The 17,992-nt window shown below is 38.3% G+C and overlaps 1 protein-coding gene across 2 annotated transcripts in view; it reads left to right on the top strand.

Moving 5' to 3' along the window:
- The window catches only part of LOC118820065 (core histone macro-H2A.1), a 34,902-nt gene extending 18,073 nt beyond the window's left edge, over positions 1-16,829 (top strand). For both annotated transcript variants that reach the window (XM_036588185.1, XM_036588186.1), the window contains exons 7-9: positions 673-762; positions 12,099-12,273; positions 16,185-16,829. In XM_036588185.1, the coding sequence (XP_036444078.1) occupies positions 673-762; positions 12,099-12,273; positions 16,185-16,350 (431 nt within the window). In that variant the 3' untranslated portion in view covers positions 16,351-16,829. The remainder of the gene's footprint in view (positions 1-672; positions 763-12,098; positions 12,274-16,184) is intronic.
- Positions 16,830-17,992: the final 1,163 nt, after the last annotated feature.

The raw sequence follows: 17,992 nt of genomic DNA, 5'->3' as shown, positions 1-17,992 counted from the left end.
ACCCGTGAAGTAGCAGATTAGAATAATTTTATACATTTATATTCAAGCAGATTTTTTGAACAATAGTTTATGCTATTGAAAATGTTGATTCCAAACTTTTGAACAGTACACATTTAAAGATGGTTCTTAAAGGGTTCTTTAGTAAAGGAAATGGTTCTATATAGAACCATGAACAGTCAAAGAACACTACATGATTAGTTGGTCTTTGTATGGTGAAATGGTTTTTCAGGTTGAAGGAGAATGTATATAGAACCTATTTAAAACGGGTTCTGCTATTGTAACAGTTGCTATTGTTGGTGTCATTACAATTACAATTAATTACAATTACAACAAACGGTTTTATATAAAACCATCTACAGCACGTTCTCCATCAATCGGAAGAACCCTTTCACCATGCAAAGAACACTTTCATCACGCAAAGTTTCTTTGAGTGTTCGTGGTTCTATAGAGAACCATTTTCTTTACTGAAGAACCCTTGAAGAACCATCTAGTGACGTAGATGTTTCTTATCCACTTCACCCTCAACCTAGTATTTGATATGTTGGATGTTTATAGGAAACATTTTGGTTTGTTTGTTGCATGACTTTATTTTAAAGTCCCTCCATCAGTCGTTCATTTGATCAGCCTGTAGACGAGAGACGCAGGAGTGATGGCAGAATGTGGTTTTTGTAGGCAGTGCACTGGAGAAGAAGGGAGGGAAGGAGTTTGGTGAAGCGGTGTTGGAGCTACGCAAGAAGAACGGCCCTCTAGAGGTGGCTGGAGGTAAGACCCTTCTCACCACTGGTGCTTTTGTAAAATTATTTTGCAAAAAAATTTATTTACACATTTTATGTTACACGTTAGATATAACTTTTATCTTTGTCTGGAAATCTGCCTTTGGCTTTCACTGTTACGTCACAGCATGAGGCACAATATTATTATGCACACAGCTGCTGTAGAAACAAAAATCTTAATTTTTGTCGATTTTTTTATTTTTTCACATGTTTTGAAAATGTCTGTTGCCCTTTATGTTGTGTGTAAATTTCATGATGAACGGACCGAAAGCAACGACCCAAAATGACTTGGAAAAAAAATCTGGTTCCATTGACTTACATTAAAAGTAAAGTAGGTTTTTTCCTTCTCCTGTAAAGTTACTATTTTGAGATACGAGGTTTTGATCCGACAGCAGCAAAATAAATAAATATTATCATCATAAGAATAACAATGTTTATAGCATGTGATATAATATTTTTGTCATATTGCCCACCCCTTGTTTGGTGTACAAATTTTCCTTCTTTAGTTACAATCTACAAGCCTAATGCTAACAAACACTAGAAGTCAATAGTCACCCAAATCATTTCCCTAAATACATCCCAACACTTCACTCAGTCTGCACTCATCACTTCATTAAGGTGGTGAAACACTTATTTATAAAAAGACGAATAGAGTCAGTCGGAGCTGGACTAGATGGTGCTGCACAGCAGAGAGTGCAGAGCTCAGCTGAAGCACTTTAGCAAAAAGGTATGAGGTGAAATACAGATGTATGCAAAAGTTTGGGCGCCCTGGTCAAATGACATGTATGTGTTGATTTAAGTGTAAATAAGTTACACATCTTCTACAGAGACACACTTCTGCATATTTTAATGCACAGTTATTGTTTATGTGTTCAATTTGATACACTGGGAAAAACATAAAACATAAAGTTTGGCCTGTGCTAAAGTTATGGCATTTGTTTGTTTGTTTTTTTTCTTCCCAATATGCTGAACTTAGCACTTAAACAGAAACTAAAATTTTCCATATTTGTGTGTTCTGTGTAGAGGATGTTAACTTATATTCACTAATAAACAAACAAGACATGTAACTGTGAATTATTATTATTATTATTATTATTATTATTAATAATAATAATAATAATAATAATAATAAAAATAATAATAATAATAATATCATTATTTATAGAGCAATTTTTATACTGGTGGCAGGTCAAAGTGCTTCACAGACAGATGGTAAATCTTAACAGTAATAGGAGAAACTATGAGTATTAATTTGAAATCCTATGAGACAATGACACATCAAACTAAAAGATAAACACTAAAGAGACGTAGAGGTTTAATTAAGCGCTGCGTTAATGAGCTGCGTTTTCAAATGTTTATTAAAGGTGAGCTCTGAGCTGACTGTCTGATTGTCTAATCAAACTATAGCTTCATGGTGAATGTTGCGCTGGTTTTACCTGTTCAAGCTGTTAAAGTCGGTTAAATAGAGAGAGCTGTGTTTCTTTTGTTTTAACACTGTGGGGACAGTGGTCAGCTCACCTGGTAAGTTTCTCCAGTAAGATGGAGTTTAAGTGCTGAGCTGGGCTTATTGATGCTTCGCTTATTTCCAGTTTGTGGAGGTGAATTTGAACTCTAAACGCTTCACTGGTCTTCCGAAATAAAATAAGCCCAGCATAAACACAGTAACGGACGTTTGAGTTTGCTGTGTGTTAAATTTACGGCAGAAAGCAAATCCCGCCTGCAGTCAGATGCCTCTACGTGTTTCGAGTCACTGGTGTTCGAGTCAAAATCGAGTCACAAATCTTCTTCAATTTTGTTGAGTTGAGTCTCAAGTCATCATATCCATCATCATCATGACTCAAGTCCACACCGAGTCAGAGTTCGAGTCACTGGTGTTCGAGTCAAGGTTGAGTTGCAAGTCTTTCTTGATTTTTGTCAAGTCTCAATTCATCACACCAAGTCAGAGTCAGAGTGTGAGTCACTGGTGTTCAAGTCAAAATCGCAAGTCTTCCTCAGTTTTGTTAATTTGTGTCTCAAGTCATCAAATTTGTGACTCGAGTCCACACCAAGTCCGAGTCACTGGTGTTCAAGTCAAAATCAAGTTGCAAGTCGTCCTCGATTTTGTCGACTTGAGCCTCAAGTCATCAAATTTGTTACTCGAGTCCACACCAAGTCAGAGTCAGAGTCCAAGTCACTGGTGTTTGAGTCAAAATTGAGTCGCATGTCTTCCTTGATTTTGTTGAGTCGAGTCTCCAGTCATTAAATTTGTGACTCGAGTCCACCCCTCTGTCAAATGTCCATTAATAATAATAATAATAATAATAATAATAATAATAATAATAAATTCCATATCGCTGCATCTCCAGACTCCAGAGTGAACGCCTCTGTCTGCCTTATAATCCAGTGTGTTAAGTCTCCACACACAGACTGAGCAGTTTGACAGTAGTGGGTGTGCAATTTAATTCTGCTGTAAAACATCCTGCTCGTGTAGATAAAGGCTGCAGTCTGAGGTGTTTGGTGCTCTCGTAGAGCAGGTTAACCTCCAACTCGCTGACCGAGGAGAGCTTTGCTCGGTTTTATAAACATTTCTGGACAGTATGTGCTGTTACTCTACTTATCCTGGACATAAAGTGACATAATGAGCTTTTTAAATTAGGTGTCAAAAAAGGATGGAGGAGGTCTGAGCGGCGCAGATCTGTACCAGACTTTAATGGCGGCTCCAGCGTTTCCCTCAGTGGAAATGTGGTTTAGGTTTCGTGATGATGATGTAATGGTGTAAAAGCAGCTGTGCTCCGCCTCATTAACACACACACACACACACACACACACACACACACACACACACACACAGACACACACACACACACACACACACACAGACACACACACACTGGATCGGTAACAGCAGAGCGATTCGGTCTGAAATAAAGACTCCAGCTCTACATCTGAAGGTCAGATCTTGTCCTGTGGGACCTCATGCTGCTCTAACATGTTCCACTAAATTACAGATTAGTTACATTAGATTAGATTTAGATTAACTGTATCATTCATCTCAGCAGAAATGTGTCTTTGGTTTCTCCTCATGTGCAGATACAGTGCTCTGCAAACATTTTAGGTCCCTAAGCTCATTGTTTAAAACCATTTACACTGATCAGGCATAACATTCTGACCACCTCCTTGTTTCTACGCTCATTGTCCATTTTATCAGCTCCACTTACTATATAGGTGCACTTTGTAGTTCTACAGTTACAGACTGTAGTCCATCTGTTTCTCTGATACTTTGTTAGCCCCCTTTTACCCTGTTCTTCAGTGGTCAGGACCCCCATGGACCCTCACAGAGCAGGTACTATTTGGGTGGTGGGTCATTCTCAGCACTGCAGGAACACTGACGTGGTGGTGGTGTGTTAGTGTGTGTTGTGCTGGTCTGAGTGGATCAGACACAGCAGTGCTGCTGGAGTTTTTAAACACCTCAGTGTCACTGCTGGACTGAGAATAGTCCACCAACCAAAAATATCCAGCCAACAGCGTCCTGTGGGCAGCGTCCTGTGACCACTGATGAAGGACTAGAGGATGACCAACACAAACTGTGCAGCAGCAGATGAGCTATCGTCTCTGACTTTACATCTACAAGGTGGACTGACAAGGTAGGAGTGTCTAATAGAGTGGACAGTGAGTGGACACAGTGTTTAAAATCTCCAGCAGCACTGCTGTGTCTGATCCACTCACACTAACACACCACCACCACGTCAGTGTTACAGCATTGCTGAGAATGATCCACCACCCAAATAGTACCTGCTCTGTGAGGGTCCATGGGGGTCCTGACCACTGAAGAACAGAGTAAAAGGGGGCTAACAAAGTATCAGAGAAACAGATGGACTACAGTCTGTAACTGTAGAACTACAAAGTGCACCTATATAGTAAGTGGAGCTGATAAAATGGACAATGAGCATAGAAACAAGGTGGTGGTCAGAATGTTATGCCTGATTGGTGTATCTGGGCAGTGAGTGTGTTTTGCTTGTGAAGTCACCATCTGTCATTAAATATTGCAGAAAAGATGGTCTTCAAGGGTTCTTTAGTACAGGCGAATGGGTTCTTTGAGTGCTGTGAGTTCTATGGAAATGGTTCTTCAGGTTGCTGGAGAATGTGTTGTACAGGGTTCTATATAGAACCCTTTTGAAAATGTTTTAATATAGCACCAAAATGCATTCTATTTTGATGATGTCAGGCTTGTAACAGTAGTAGAATCCTTTTTGGTGCTATGTAGAACCATATACAACACAACACATTTTCCATCAATCTGAAGAACCATTTCACCATGCAAAGAACCATTTAAGTGTGAAACAGTTCTATATAGAAGTCTTAGAACGCATTTGCCTTTACTAAAGAACCCTTGAAGACCATCTTTTTTTAAGAGTGTAGATTTATTAAACTCCATCAGCAGCACCTGATTTAATTTAATAAAGTATTGATTAGATAAACCAGGTATTGTATGATAACTAGAATTAATACAGGGCTCCTTTGAGGAGAGGACAGGAAATGGCTAAACCAATACGCTGACATGCATACAGTCACTACTTACTGTGTTAATGTTATTTGTATTGAATTATGTTTTTCTTAGATATTTAGATATTATTATTATTATTATTATTATTATTTGCTTTACAGACAGGTGATAAAAAAGTTATCCAAGAAATTATAAATATTAATTTAGAACCATAGGAAAATCACAGATCAAATTAAAAGATAAGTTTTAATTAAATGCTGAGTTAAAGAGAGGCGTTTTCAGATGCTTCTTAAAAGTGAGCACTGAGCTTGAATGTCTAATAAAATGTGAACTGAGCTGAGTTTGAAATTAGAAATGCGTAATTGTTTGAAAACAACTTTACTTAAAAAAGGTAGGTTTGAAATTGGTCTAAAATGATTTAGTATGGAAGGATCCATGCCACTCTTTTTTAGCAGAGTCTTCACCAGATCAGTTTCAAAAGCGACTGGAAAAACACCTGTTGACAGAGAACAGTTTACAATAGTTAAAACATCATTGTGAACACAATCAAAAACCGTCTTGAATGAAGTAGGAACAGGATCAAGATCACGTATAATAAATAATAAATAAACTCTTAGTGCCCAAATAAACAGCAATTTCATTTTCAGGTGCCTGTTACTTTTGCACAGTATTGTAAAAGCACTTTATTCACTAAATGCAAAAATAAAACAAACAAATGCACGTACAAAACGTACAAAGCGGTTATACTGTGTTTACATGTTGGCACTGAAAAACAATTAAAGCACCTCATAGCAGCCACTGTTTTATCCTAAAAAGTCTGCTTTATTAAACCAACAGCAAAAGCTACCAAACCATACCATAAAATACAAATCTATACTAATTCCAACCAAACCGTACCATAAAATACAAAACTATACTAATTCCAACCAAACCATAGCATGAAATACAAAACTATATTAATTCCAACCAAACCATATCATAAAAAACAAAACTATACTAATTACTACCAAACCATATCATAAAATACAAAACTACACTAATTACTACCAAACCATACCATAAAATACAAAACTATACTAGTTCCAACCAAACCATACAATAAAATACAAAACTATACTAATTCCAACCAAACCATACAATAAAATACAAAACTATACTAATTCCTACCAAACCATAGCATGAAATACAAAACTAAACGAATTCCTACCAAACCATAGCATGAAATACAAAACTATAGTAATTCCTACCAAACCATACCATGAAATACAAAACTATACTAATTACTACCAAACCATATCATTAAAAACAAAACTATACTAATTACTACCAAACCATACCATGAAATACCTCAAAATAGCCTCTCAGTCAGTATTTGCGGCTCATTGTTTCTGTGCACGCTCAGATTGCGTGTGGACGGCATGGGAAATCGGCTCCTTCTTGTTATTTATTTTTTATTTCTTTTTGTGAAAGCAGCTCTTTCTTGCCAATCACCACCATTAAACTGAAACTTGTTTACAGTGTTGTCTTAGAAACCCTACCTACATCTGTTTAGTGCTTGAATAGACTGTGGGACAAAGGATGTTTTGTGTATGTCGAGGAGATTAATGATGTGATGAAAAACTGAAAGGATGCTGCGTAATTTAAACGTTTCCTTATTCTTCTATTCTTAACCCATTCATGTCCAACAGCTACATTCAGTATGATGAGAAAAAATGCCACAGATCCTGTTCTGATTGGTCTGAAGTGGTGCAGATTTGTATAGCTAATGTCTAACAGCACCTGTTCTGCTTGTGTCTGATTACATGAAATTTTCATGTTAAACTCTGTTTTGGCCGTGTGGTTTGATCAGTTTGAAAAGCTTCCTCTCAGAGAGAGACCAGAGAAAACTGAGCGTTTCAGATCTGGACATTTAACAGGTTAAATGAAATAAGCTTGATGATTAGTTAATGAGACGAATGGTGTTAAACTGCAGAGGGACATTGTGGGCTTCCTGCTCGACCAAGAAACATCTGGAAACATCTGGAGCTCGGCTTGTTTCTGCAGCTGTAAGGAGTCCAGCTGTCACAGCTCCAGCGGAGTGTTCGTTGTTAATGAAGTTGGGCTTTAAGCTCGCAGCGCTTGTTGGTCTTTGCTGTGGTGGCTGATGTAAGAGGGAGTTACGCTACAAACGAACAGCTAGAACCAATTAGGGAAAGTACTGCAGAAGTGCTGGGACACACGGGACCCACCGTCTGCAGGGGCTCTCAGCGTACTTTCGTCTGGTTATTTTGTTAGCTATAGAGTCCTGTGTGAATTTACTGCTGTGTCCAATAAAGAACAATAATGATTATTTTGATTGACACTGAGAAAGTCATCAGTCTAAATCCTTTAATATAAACAGACAAATGACAGTCCTCTGTTTTCACCTCATCCAGCGTCACTAGTCTAGTCAGATCGTAGCTTATTTCACTTTGCACCTTTTAGCTCATGAGAATAAGATTATTCAACTTTTTTCTATACATTTTTCCTTGTTTTAGGTAATTTTATCAATCGTGATAACTGAGAGCGAACTGTTTAGATAAGTGCTCAGGTAGTAACATGTACAGATATTGTTCAGGTAGGGGTTGTAGGGTGTATAATGGAATCTGGTGATGGTGTAAAGTGTATTGTTGTGGATTATGTAATGTTTGTGTTTGTCTGATTGTTTGTGAAAGTCACCCCACCCTGCTCCCCATTTTCCCATGGAGCTGCTATGATGCAAGAAAAAATTCAGAGAGATCTGACAGTGTATTGTATCATATCTAGTGAAAGTGGCAGATCATTTTACTTGTTTCGAGAATTAGTAAAGGTAATTTTGTTTATTCTGAGAAATAATGCTTAACCCTTCTATTATCTTTGGGATCAATTTGACCACATTCAATTTTTAATTTCTAAATAAATGACTGAGACCATTTTTTTTACTTCATATTTAATTCAGTGTTCTCTACACATCTTGTACACATCTCTGACCCCAGGCTGTTTTGCTGTATAAACCATAAAAAAATCTACATTTTACCATACATGTATCACCCATACCTGTATTGGTGCATGAAGCAGGTGACGTGAGGACAAATTGACCCCAAGGATGAAAAAAGTTTGTAAATTTAAAGGTAACAGAAGGGTAGAAAATTAAAATGGTCTCCCACTGGAACGACACTCTCATAAGATAGATGACTTAAAACAATTAAGATATGTCTAGAAATAAGTTGAATGATCTTAAATAATTCTTACAGTAATCTCATAGATATAAATATATTGACTACATTGATTATTGACCATATTTAATAGGTTTTCACTTTCTAAGATATTATTTTTTGTAGTGTGGAAAACTGTGAGTTTGTGAAGATTTAGTTATCAGATACCAAACCTGATAAACTCCCTAAATGATGCTGGAAGTTTCGCTCCATTAACTGTTATGACCCCATGTTTTGTCTAGGGTGCTGTGGGATCAGTAACATGTGGCATTAAATTCTGAACTGGTGAGAACGGATTAGAAGCTTGAGGAACAGACCAATATAGAGCTTTTGAAGCCACTTTATTAAAACAAACCACAATAAAACTGGGGTGCTGTGATATCTAGTACCACACTGGAAGAATCAAACTGTGGACGGCACCAAAGAAAAGAACAAAACCGAACCACGCTGCCTGCTCTGAAACAACAAGTATTTATCTAATCTATAAGAAAGAAAACAAAAGCTAACTGCTCTAAACTTCCCTGGCCATTAATCAGAAGTACATATGGCGGTGCCCTCTGACCTACGGAGCCAGACAGAGTAGACATCTACGTGGTATGAGTGTATAGGTGCCCCTCTCACCTGTTTGAAACCCCAGGTGGTACAAACAATCTCTTGTAAAACAAAGTTAGAAGTGTGCAGGTAAAATACCACCACTTTTTCACCCCCACAACAGTGGGGAGTCTGTACACCTTCCACCTCACCTGACAGTCAGATGGACCCACAAACAAGACCAAGCTCAACCAACGAATCTAAAACAATGCCTTTTTAAAACTTTCACAAAATGGGAATACTGGAGTGACCAGCTACTTTCACCATCATCCGTCTAACAAACTCAAGTAGCTTCAAACACTAAAAAGCTCTAAAATCAAATGAGACAAGATAGCATTAGCATCTAGCTCATGCTAACAGCCAGAGTTCCTTAAAGCTCATTAAAATGCCAGATTACAAGGGATAACAACATCCCGGACGAGCCCCAGAGGTGGAGGGTGTACAGACTCCCCCTACTGTTGTGGAGGTGAAAAAGTGGTGGTATTTTACCTGCACACTTTTAACTTTGTTATACAAGAGACTGTTTGTACCACCTGGGGTTTCAAACAGGTAAGAGGGGCACCTATACACTTATACCACGTAGATGTCTACTCTGTCTGGCTCCGTAGGTCAGAGGGAACCACCACATGTACTTCTGATTAATGGCCAGGGAAGTTTAGAGCAGTTAGCTTTTGTTTTCTTTCTTTTAGGTTAGATAAATACTTGTTGTTTCAGAGCAGGCAGCGTGGTTCGGTTTGGTTTTGTTCTTTTCTTTGGTGCTGTCCACAGTTTGATTCTTCCAGCGTGGTACTAGATATCACAGCACCCCAGTTTTATTACGGTTTGTTTTAATAAAGTGGCTTCAAAAGCTCTATATTGGTCTGTTCCTCAAGCTTTTAATCCATTCTCACCAGTTCAGAATTTAATGCCACATGTTACTGATCCCACAGCGCCCTAGACAAATTGTGGGGTCGTGCCATTTTTTTAACCTCTCATTCTCCAGGGTATATTTTGGTTTGTCCATCTGAATTTACATGACCAAATCGTGAGGCAAATTATTCAGTAACTGCATGAAGTAAATGTACATTTTTATTTCATTTATTTATTTATTTTGTTTCATGATCATACACATATTGCTATATGCTTACAATTTACTGCTGAAAGCCAAAAATCTCTTTGTATTTTTTTTATAAAAATAATGTTTACAGAGCAGATCACTGAAGAGACGCCATCTGTTTATAGTTTATAGCCCAGATTTGTGGAAAAATGGGTCGACTTTCAGTAGACAAAACATTGTGAGTTCAGCTTCTTTTATTATAAGGGTTTAAAATGACATCACCCATCTATTTGACTGGAAAGAAGACGGTCACAGCTCTCATATGACCCCCACCTTTAGAATGTAGCTTATGAAATATGAACGTTATGAAGAATATGACGAAGTGCATTTTGGAACCACTGGTGGTCTCAAGGAGTTGAAGAGGTTAAAAGGGAAAACACAGAAAGGTAACTATGACCGGGAGTCGTAACACTGTGCACAGTAGAGGGTAAAGTGATGCTGAGTTTGATGTTTATCGGAGCTTTTCTATGTGCTGTAGTGATCAGCTGTGCAGTGCAGAGCTTCTAGTCTGGTGTGCCTTTAGATGGCTGCAGTAGTCTTTTTGTTTCCTTTACTAGACTAAACAGACCAGAAACTCTAACCAGAACATTAGATGCTGCTCCACACTGCCCTCTGGTGTTCAGGAGTTCAGACAGCGTATGGTTCCTAAATATGAGAACGTACAACACTAGAGAAGCCAAATTGCTTATCAAAAATTGTGGTTTACTGTTCGTCCTACGCAAACAAATGTCTCTTCGAGCCTCAGCAACCAGCAGTGGACAAACTTACTAGCATGTTTTATAGGGTATAACGATGAAGACTTCTCCATTCTCCATTTTGCCATGCCATCACCTTTTTTGTGCAGTCCAATACCAAGGACAAGTTGATTGAATGATGTTTCATCTGTATTTCACAGCCAGCTGTTACTGAACAAATGCTAACTGTGTTTGCATGATGTGTTCACCAACTTCAACAACTCGTACTTGAACTGAAGTTGCATTCAAAGTTACTTTAAAGGTAACTTTACGTCTGTTATCTAATATCTTGATTACAGAACCCTGTTGTTGTGGGGTTGTTTTGGTTGCCATGGCTACACCATTGTCCACCACCATGCAGTCTGAGTTACCTTTTAAATCGAATTGAATTATGGTTAAGAACATACAGTTGATGACCGTTAACCAAAAATATCATGTACGCTACAAAAGGTATCCGGACAGCCCTTATTCAGTTACTACCCCCATAGGTCACCCATTGCTGATATTGCATTACATTGCAATACCCAATAGAATGAGACACACTGGAGCAGCCACATGAGCCTGAGGTCACCATGCCAAATGCCAAGTGTAGGCTAGAGGGGTATAAAGCCCCCCAGCATTGGTCTGTGGAGCAGTGGAACTGTGCTGTCTGGAGTGATGGAGCTCCATCCAGTACCTTTGGGATGAGTTGGAGTGATCCAGAACTGACCATCCAACATCAGTACCTGACCTCACTAATGCTCAATCAAATCCTCACAGCAATGTTCCAACATCTAGTGTAAAGCCTTCCCAGAAGAGTAGAGGCTTTTGGGCATGTGCTGTGTCTTAATATTATCATTGAGATTTTTTTATATCAGCAGTCGAGTTGACTTTTGTCTTTTTATCAAATTGAGTTCTTATTCTCGCCCAAAATCTGACTGTATGCAGAGTTCCTGTGGGAAGGTTTCAGTGATCGGAGCTGCTCTTCGTGTGGCTTCCAGAATCCTTTTCCTTCTGGAGAAACGATCAGTGTCTAATCTCACATCTCAGCGGCGCTAATCTGTTGTTTTTGGGAAATGGAGTGAATCTGGAGCTTCTCTAAAAGTCCTCAGGAGATCAGAGAACGTTAGTGCTTTGCCAGGGGTTCATTCCCCTCAGCTGGAGCAGTGCTCACTGCACTGTGGGGGTTTTATTGTTTTTCTGTAATGAAATCTGTTCTTGTTTCCTCAGCGGTCCTGACCTCAGGCTACGGGCTCCCGGCTAAGTTTGTGATCCATTGTAACAGTCCCGGGTGGGGATCCGACAAGTGCGAAGAGCTTCTGGATAAAACGGTGAAGAACTGCTTGGCTCTGGCTGACGAGAAAAAACTCAAATCCGTCGCCTTCCCCTCCATCGGCAGCGGCAGGTAAAAGCTCTGAGATACTGCCTTATTGGTGCAGTACTGTTCACAAGTGTGGAATCACTCGTCATATTAATAAGTCTTTGTTTTTTCTGTATAATATTAACTTGTGTTATGTAGTGTCAAATATCATATACTGAATCGCAAATAAGTATTTTTAGATGTTATATTCAGGTTAGGAACATTTTCCCAGGATTATTATTATTATTATTATTATTATTATTATTATTATTATTATGTTAAATGATACATTATGTTCTGTTAAAATTTATTTTCAATTATTTTTTGTCAAGAAGATGGCCTAAAGATTTAATCGCCGCAGGGCATTCTGGATATTCAGTTTTGATTTAAAATTTTAGAAATCATACCCTGTTCATCGTTCTGGACACGTGAGGCTGTCACGATTACTCTATTAAAATCAATTTCTTTATTTTAAAAACCAAACTATTTTTTAAAAATTACATATTTAAAACGTATTATGTAATATTAAATATTTATTTAATATATTTAATATATTTTAAAATCAACTAATAATTACGCTGTCTTAGGTTTTTTGAACATTCTTCACACGGGGGCGCTATTAGCACACAGGCTGCTTTTGTGGTGATCACTGAAAAAGAGGAAACCCACACCAGCAGGATCTCTATGAACGTCATTGTTTTAAATTGTACAGAGCCCTGCTGGTGACATCCCTTATAAATAAAAATAATGCATGGCCACGATTAAATAAGGCAGGGGAACAAGATCCTAATGCATGGCCACAACTGAGTAAGGCGTGGGAGCAAGATAATTAAGTTGTGGCCATGACTTATTAAGGTGTGGAAGTGAGATAATTAAGCCTTGACCACAGCTTAATTAGACATGATCTCGTTAGTAGGTAAAGCATGGGAACGGAATCCTAATGCGTGCCCACGACTTAGTAAGTTGTGGGAAAGAGATAATTATGTTATTGCCATGTGTTAGTAAAGTATGGGAATGAGATAATTAAGCCTTGACCACAGACATGATCTCGTTAGTAAGTAAGGCGTGGGCACAAGATCCTAATGCGTGGCCATGACTTAGTAAGGTGTGGGAAAGAGATAATTATGTTGTGGCCATGACTTAGTAAGGTGGGGGAGTGAGATAATTAAACCTTGACCACAACTTAATAAGACATGTTCTCGTTAGTAAGTAAGGTGTGGGAACAAGATCCTAATGCTTGGCCACGACTTAATAAGATGTGGTAAAGAGGTAATTAAGCCTTGACCACAGCTTAATAAGACATGATCTTGTTAGTAAGGCGTGAGAATGAGATCTTAATGGGTAGCCACAACTTAGTAAGATGAGGGAAAGGGATAATTATATCATGGCCACGACTTAGTAAGTCATGGCCCTACATTAGGATCTCGTTCCCACACATTAACATGGTGTGGCCATGCATTATTTTTATTTATACTGGATATCACCAGCAAGGCTACGTGAAATTACGTGTATACAAAGTAAAATGAGATGTTTTGTTTTATAAATTGTGTATATAATTACTCAGTTAATTGTCAAAAAAGCTCTTAGAGACGTCCAACAGTTCCTTGTTTCCCCTCTAAACTTCCCATCAATTATCTGAAACTAGTGAAGTTGAACAGGAGCTGGACGTTAGAATCACTGAATACATTTGTCTAAAAAACAAATTGTTTGTATTTGATTTAAAACACTGATTCCAAACTTTTGAACAGCTGTGTATTTGTGCTGTGGATGTCCTCCAGGATGTCCTGTTGTTTGGTTGGTTTTTTGGTTTTGTTGTTTATTTTGGTTGTTGGTTTAATTTTGGTTGTATTTAAGTTTGGTTTGTTTTGTTTAAATATTGTAGATAAAGGTAGCGTTTAGTGAAACTTAGTGAGTTTCACACAATAAATGAAAAACTGATTTGAATCAGCTCACAAGGCTTTCTTTTCCAGAAGTAGCAGTAGAGCCGAACTGTGAAAAACATCCATTATGCCGTTTTATTGCCATCAAGGGAAAGTACAAAGCACTGAGAACAATTAGCTAAGAAAACTTCCAAACTTCACTTTACAGAACCAGAACAAAAACAGTGCAGAAATGATTTAACTGGAATCTTTCAGTGCAGAAAAGATGCTGATGGGTGAAACGTGACAATTTGTCTGGAAAACTGAGGGCAGCTTTTAAACTACGCTCTTAAAAATGATGGTTCTTTAAAGGTTCTTCAGTAAAGAAAATGGTTCTATGAAGGACCATGAACATTTAAAGAACCCTTTGCATGATTACAGGGTTCTTTGTATCGTGAAAGGGTTCTTTAGATTGATGGAGAATGTATTGTATATGGTTCTATATAGAACCGTTTTTAAAATGGTTCTGTTTAGCACCCAAAAGGGTTCTTCTGTTGTTACGATGTCAGGCTTATAACAATAGAAGAACACTTTTGGGTGCTATATAGAACGTTTTCCAAAAAGTTTCCATATAGAAGGGTCTATAGCACATTCATGCACATTTTCCATCAATCTGAGGAACCCTAAAAGGTTTTTGAAAGTGTTCTTCACATTATTGGAGAATGTGGTGTATATGGTTCAATATAGCACCAAAAAGGGTTCTTCTATTTTTATAAGCCTGACATTGTAACAACAGAAGAAACCTTTTGGGTGCTATGCAGAGCCATTTTCAAATCGGTTCTGTATATTTTAAGTGTTCATGGTTGTAATAATAGAAGAACTGTTTTTGGTGCTATTTAGAACCCTTTTTAAAAAGGTTCTATATAGAACCATCTACAGCACATTCTCCATCAATCTGAAGAACCATTTCACTATACAAAGAACCCTTTAATTGTGCAAAGGCTTCTTTGAGTGTTAATGGTTTTATATAGAACCATATTCTTTACTGAAGAACCCTTGAAGAACCATCTTTTTTAAGTGTGTAGGAGTCAATTTCTGTCCCTCTCTGGCGATATAATTAGCAAACAGCTTCCAAATCAATCGCCCATATTTCTACACACCGGTCAGGCATAACATTCTGACCACCTCCTTGTTTCTACGCTCATTGTCCATTTTATCAGCTCCACTTACTATATAGGTGCACTTTGTAGTTCTACAGTTACAGACTGTAGTCCATCTGTTTCTCTGATACTTTGTTAGCCCCCTTTTACCCTGTTCTTCAGTGGTCAGGACCCCCATGGACCCTCACAGAGCAGGTACTATTTGGGTGGTGGATCATTCTCAGCACTGCAGTAACACTGACGTGGTGGTGGTGTGTTAGTGTGTGTTGCGCTGGTCTGAGTGGATCAGACACAGCAGTGCTGCTGGAGTTTTTAAACTCTGTGTCCACTCACCGTCCACTCTATTGGACACTCCTACCTTGTCAGTCCACCTTGTAGATGTAAAGTCAGAGACGATAGCTCATCTGCTGCTGCACAGTTTGTGTTGGTCATCCTCTAGTCCTTCATCAGTGGTCACAGGACGCTGCCCACAAGACACTGTTGGCTGGATATTTTTGGTTGGTGGACTATTCTCAGCCCAGCAGTGACACTGAGGTGTTTATAAACTCCAGCAGCGCTGCTGTGTCTGATCCACTCAGACCAGCACAACACACACTAACACACCACCACCACATCAGCATTACTGTAGTACTGAGAATGATCCACCACCCAAATAGTACCTGCTCTGTGAGGGTCCATGGGGGTCCTGACCACTGAAGAACAGGGTAAAAGGGGGCTAACAAAGTATGCAGAGAAACAGATGGACTACAGTCTGTAACTGTAGAACTATAGTAAGTGGATCTGATCAAATGGGCAATAATGGACATAATGTTATGCCTGATCGGTGTATATATGATGTACAGCCTCAACATTTAACACTAAAGCCAGCTGTCGTGTTCCCTGATTGTTTTACAGAGTCGCTGTTTCTGATCTAATCAAACTGTTTCTCTCTGTTTAGGAACGGTTTCCCGAAGCAGACGGCCGCCCAGCTCATCCTGAAGGCCATCTCCAGCTACTTTGTGTCTACCATGTCATCCTCAATCAAAACAGTCTACTTCGTTCTGTTTGACAGCGAGAGCATAGGGATCTACGTGCAGGAAATGGCGAAACTTGACGCTAACTGAATTTATACCCCCTGAATTTTTATGCTCGTTTCAGATTTTCTGAGAATTAAAAAGAAAAAGAAAAGATTTATTTGGTAAAATTTTATGGAGAGGCACTCAATTTGAGAATATTTCTGTTAGATATGCTCTTTGTGTACTTGTCTTATTGGTGTTGCCATGCTTACGGTGGAGGTGATGCTGTCTTGTGGGCACTTTGTCATGATACTGGTCTCTCTTGCGGTATTTATAATGTTTATAATGAAGGATTAATGTTTAACGATGGATTGTGGCATTCCAGGTGGTGGCAGTGCTGTGATTATGTTGTAAATGGAAAGTGGTTGGTGCACTTTTGTTTTGTGTTTGTGCTGTGCCTATTTGTTGTTTCCATCCTTTTGTCTCTTTTTGTTGTGTTTATTTTTTTTGTCTATGATGTGCATTACTTACAGATTATATAGATTACGTGTAAGAACAATGTTTTAGTAAAATATTGGGCTGAGAAATGAGCGTCCTTTTCTCTTTGTGTTGTCATAGTTCTTAATGCTACCAGTAGATGGCGCCATATTGCTGGACATTTCTCGACTGGCGTTCTCGTCTCTGTGCCCTCAGTGGGAGAGCAGGAGTGAGAGGAGTGTGTATGTAAGTGCAGCTCCGCTGTGACTCACTCCTCCACCCTCATACAAACACCGTCCTCAATGAAGAGCTGTTTGACTCATTCACAGGGTTGAGAAGCTACACGCCTGTTTAGTTGCTCAACTGCTGGATCGGCTTGACTTCTTCCAAACTACACTCTTAAAGATGGTTCTTTAGTAAGGAAATTCATTCTATGTAAAACCGTGAGCACTCAAAGAAAGCGTTCTTCAGACTGATGGAGAATGTGCTGTAGATCCAAAAAGGGTTCTTCTGTTGTTACAATGTCAAGCTTGTAGCAATAGAAGAACCCTTTTTAGAAAGGTTCTGTGTAGAACTGTGTATAGCACGTTCATGCACATTTTGATGTAAAGAACTCTTAAATTATGCAAAGGGTTCTATGAGTGTTCATGGCTCTACATAGAACTGTTTTCCTTACTAAAGAACCCTTTGAAGAACCAGCTTTTTTAGGAGTCATCAGCTTTACATATATATATATATATATATGTACACACGTTTAGTACTGTGCAAAAAAGAGACCACCCTTCATTTATTTCATTTTCATTCAAAACAGCCTTTAAATACAAGTTAGTAAATTTTCAAGGGGTATATATATAATTTGCTGTTGTCGGAAGAAAACCTTGTATCTCCAAAATGCTAACTTTACAGGAGAAGGAAAAAACATACTTTACTTTTAATGTAAGTCAATGGGTCATTTCTTTTAGTCCATTCATCATGAAATTTACACAGAATATAAAGCAAAACATGTATTTTCAAATTAGGTCAAAAACTGAAAAACGAAAATGGAGAAAATTTTCTTCCGACAGCAATGATATGTGTGTATGTATGTATATATATGTGTGTGTGTATGTATGTGTGTGTGTGTGTGTGTGTGTATATATATATATATATATATATATATATATATATATATATATATATATATATATATATATATAAGCATAAAGTAACATTTGCCTTTACAGCTTCCATTCTTTTCAGGAGACTCACTTTCAGTTCCTCAAAGAATCTGCAG

Source organism: Colossoma macropomum, unplaced genomic scaffold, assembly GCF_904425465.1.
Source record: "Colossoma macropomum unplaced genomic scaffold, Colossoma_macropomum, whole genome shotgun sequence".
NCBI classification, from domain to species: Eukaryota; Metazoa; Chordata; class Actinopteri; order Characiformes; family Serrasalmidae; genus Colossoma; species Colossoma macropomum.
The sequence above is the reverse complement of the archived record's forward strand: the minus strand, read 5'-3'. Positions and strand labels throughout refer to the sequence as shown.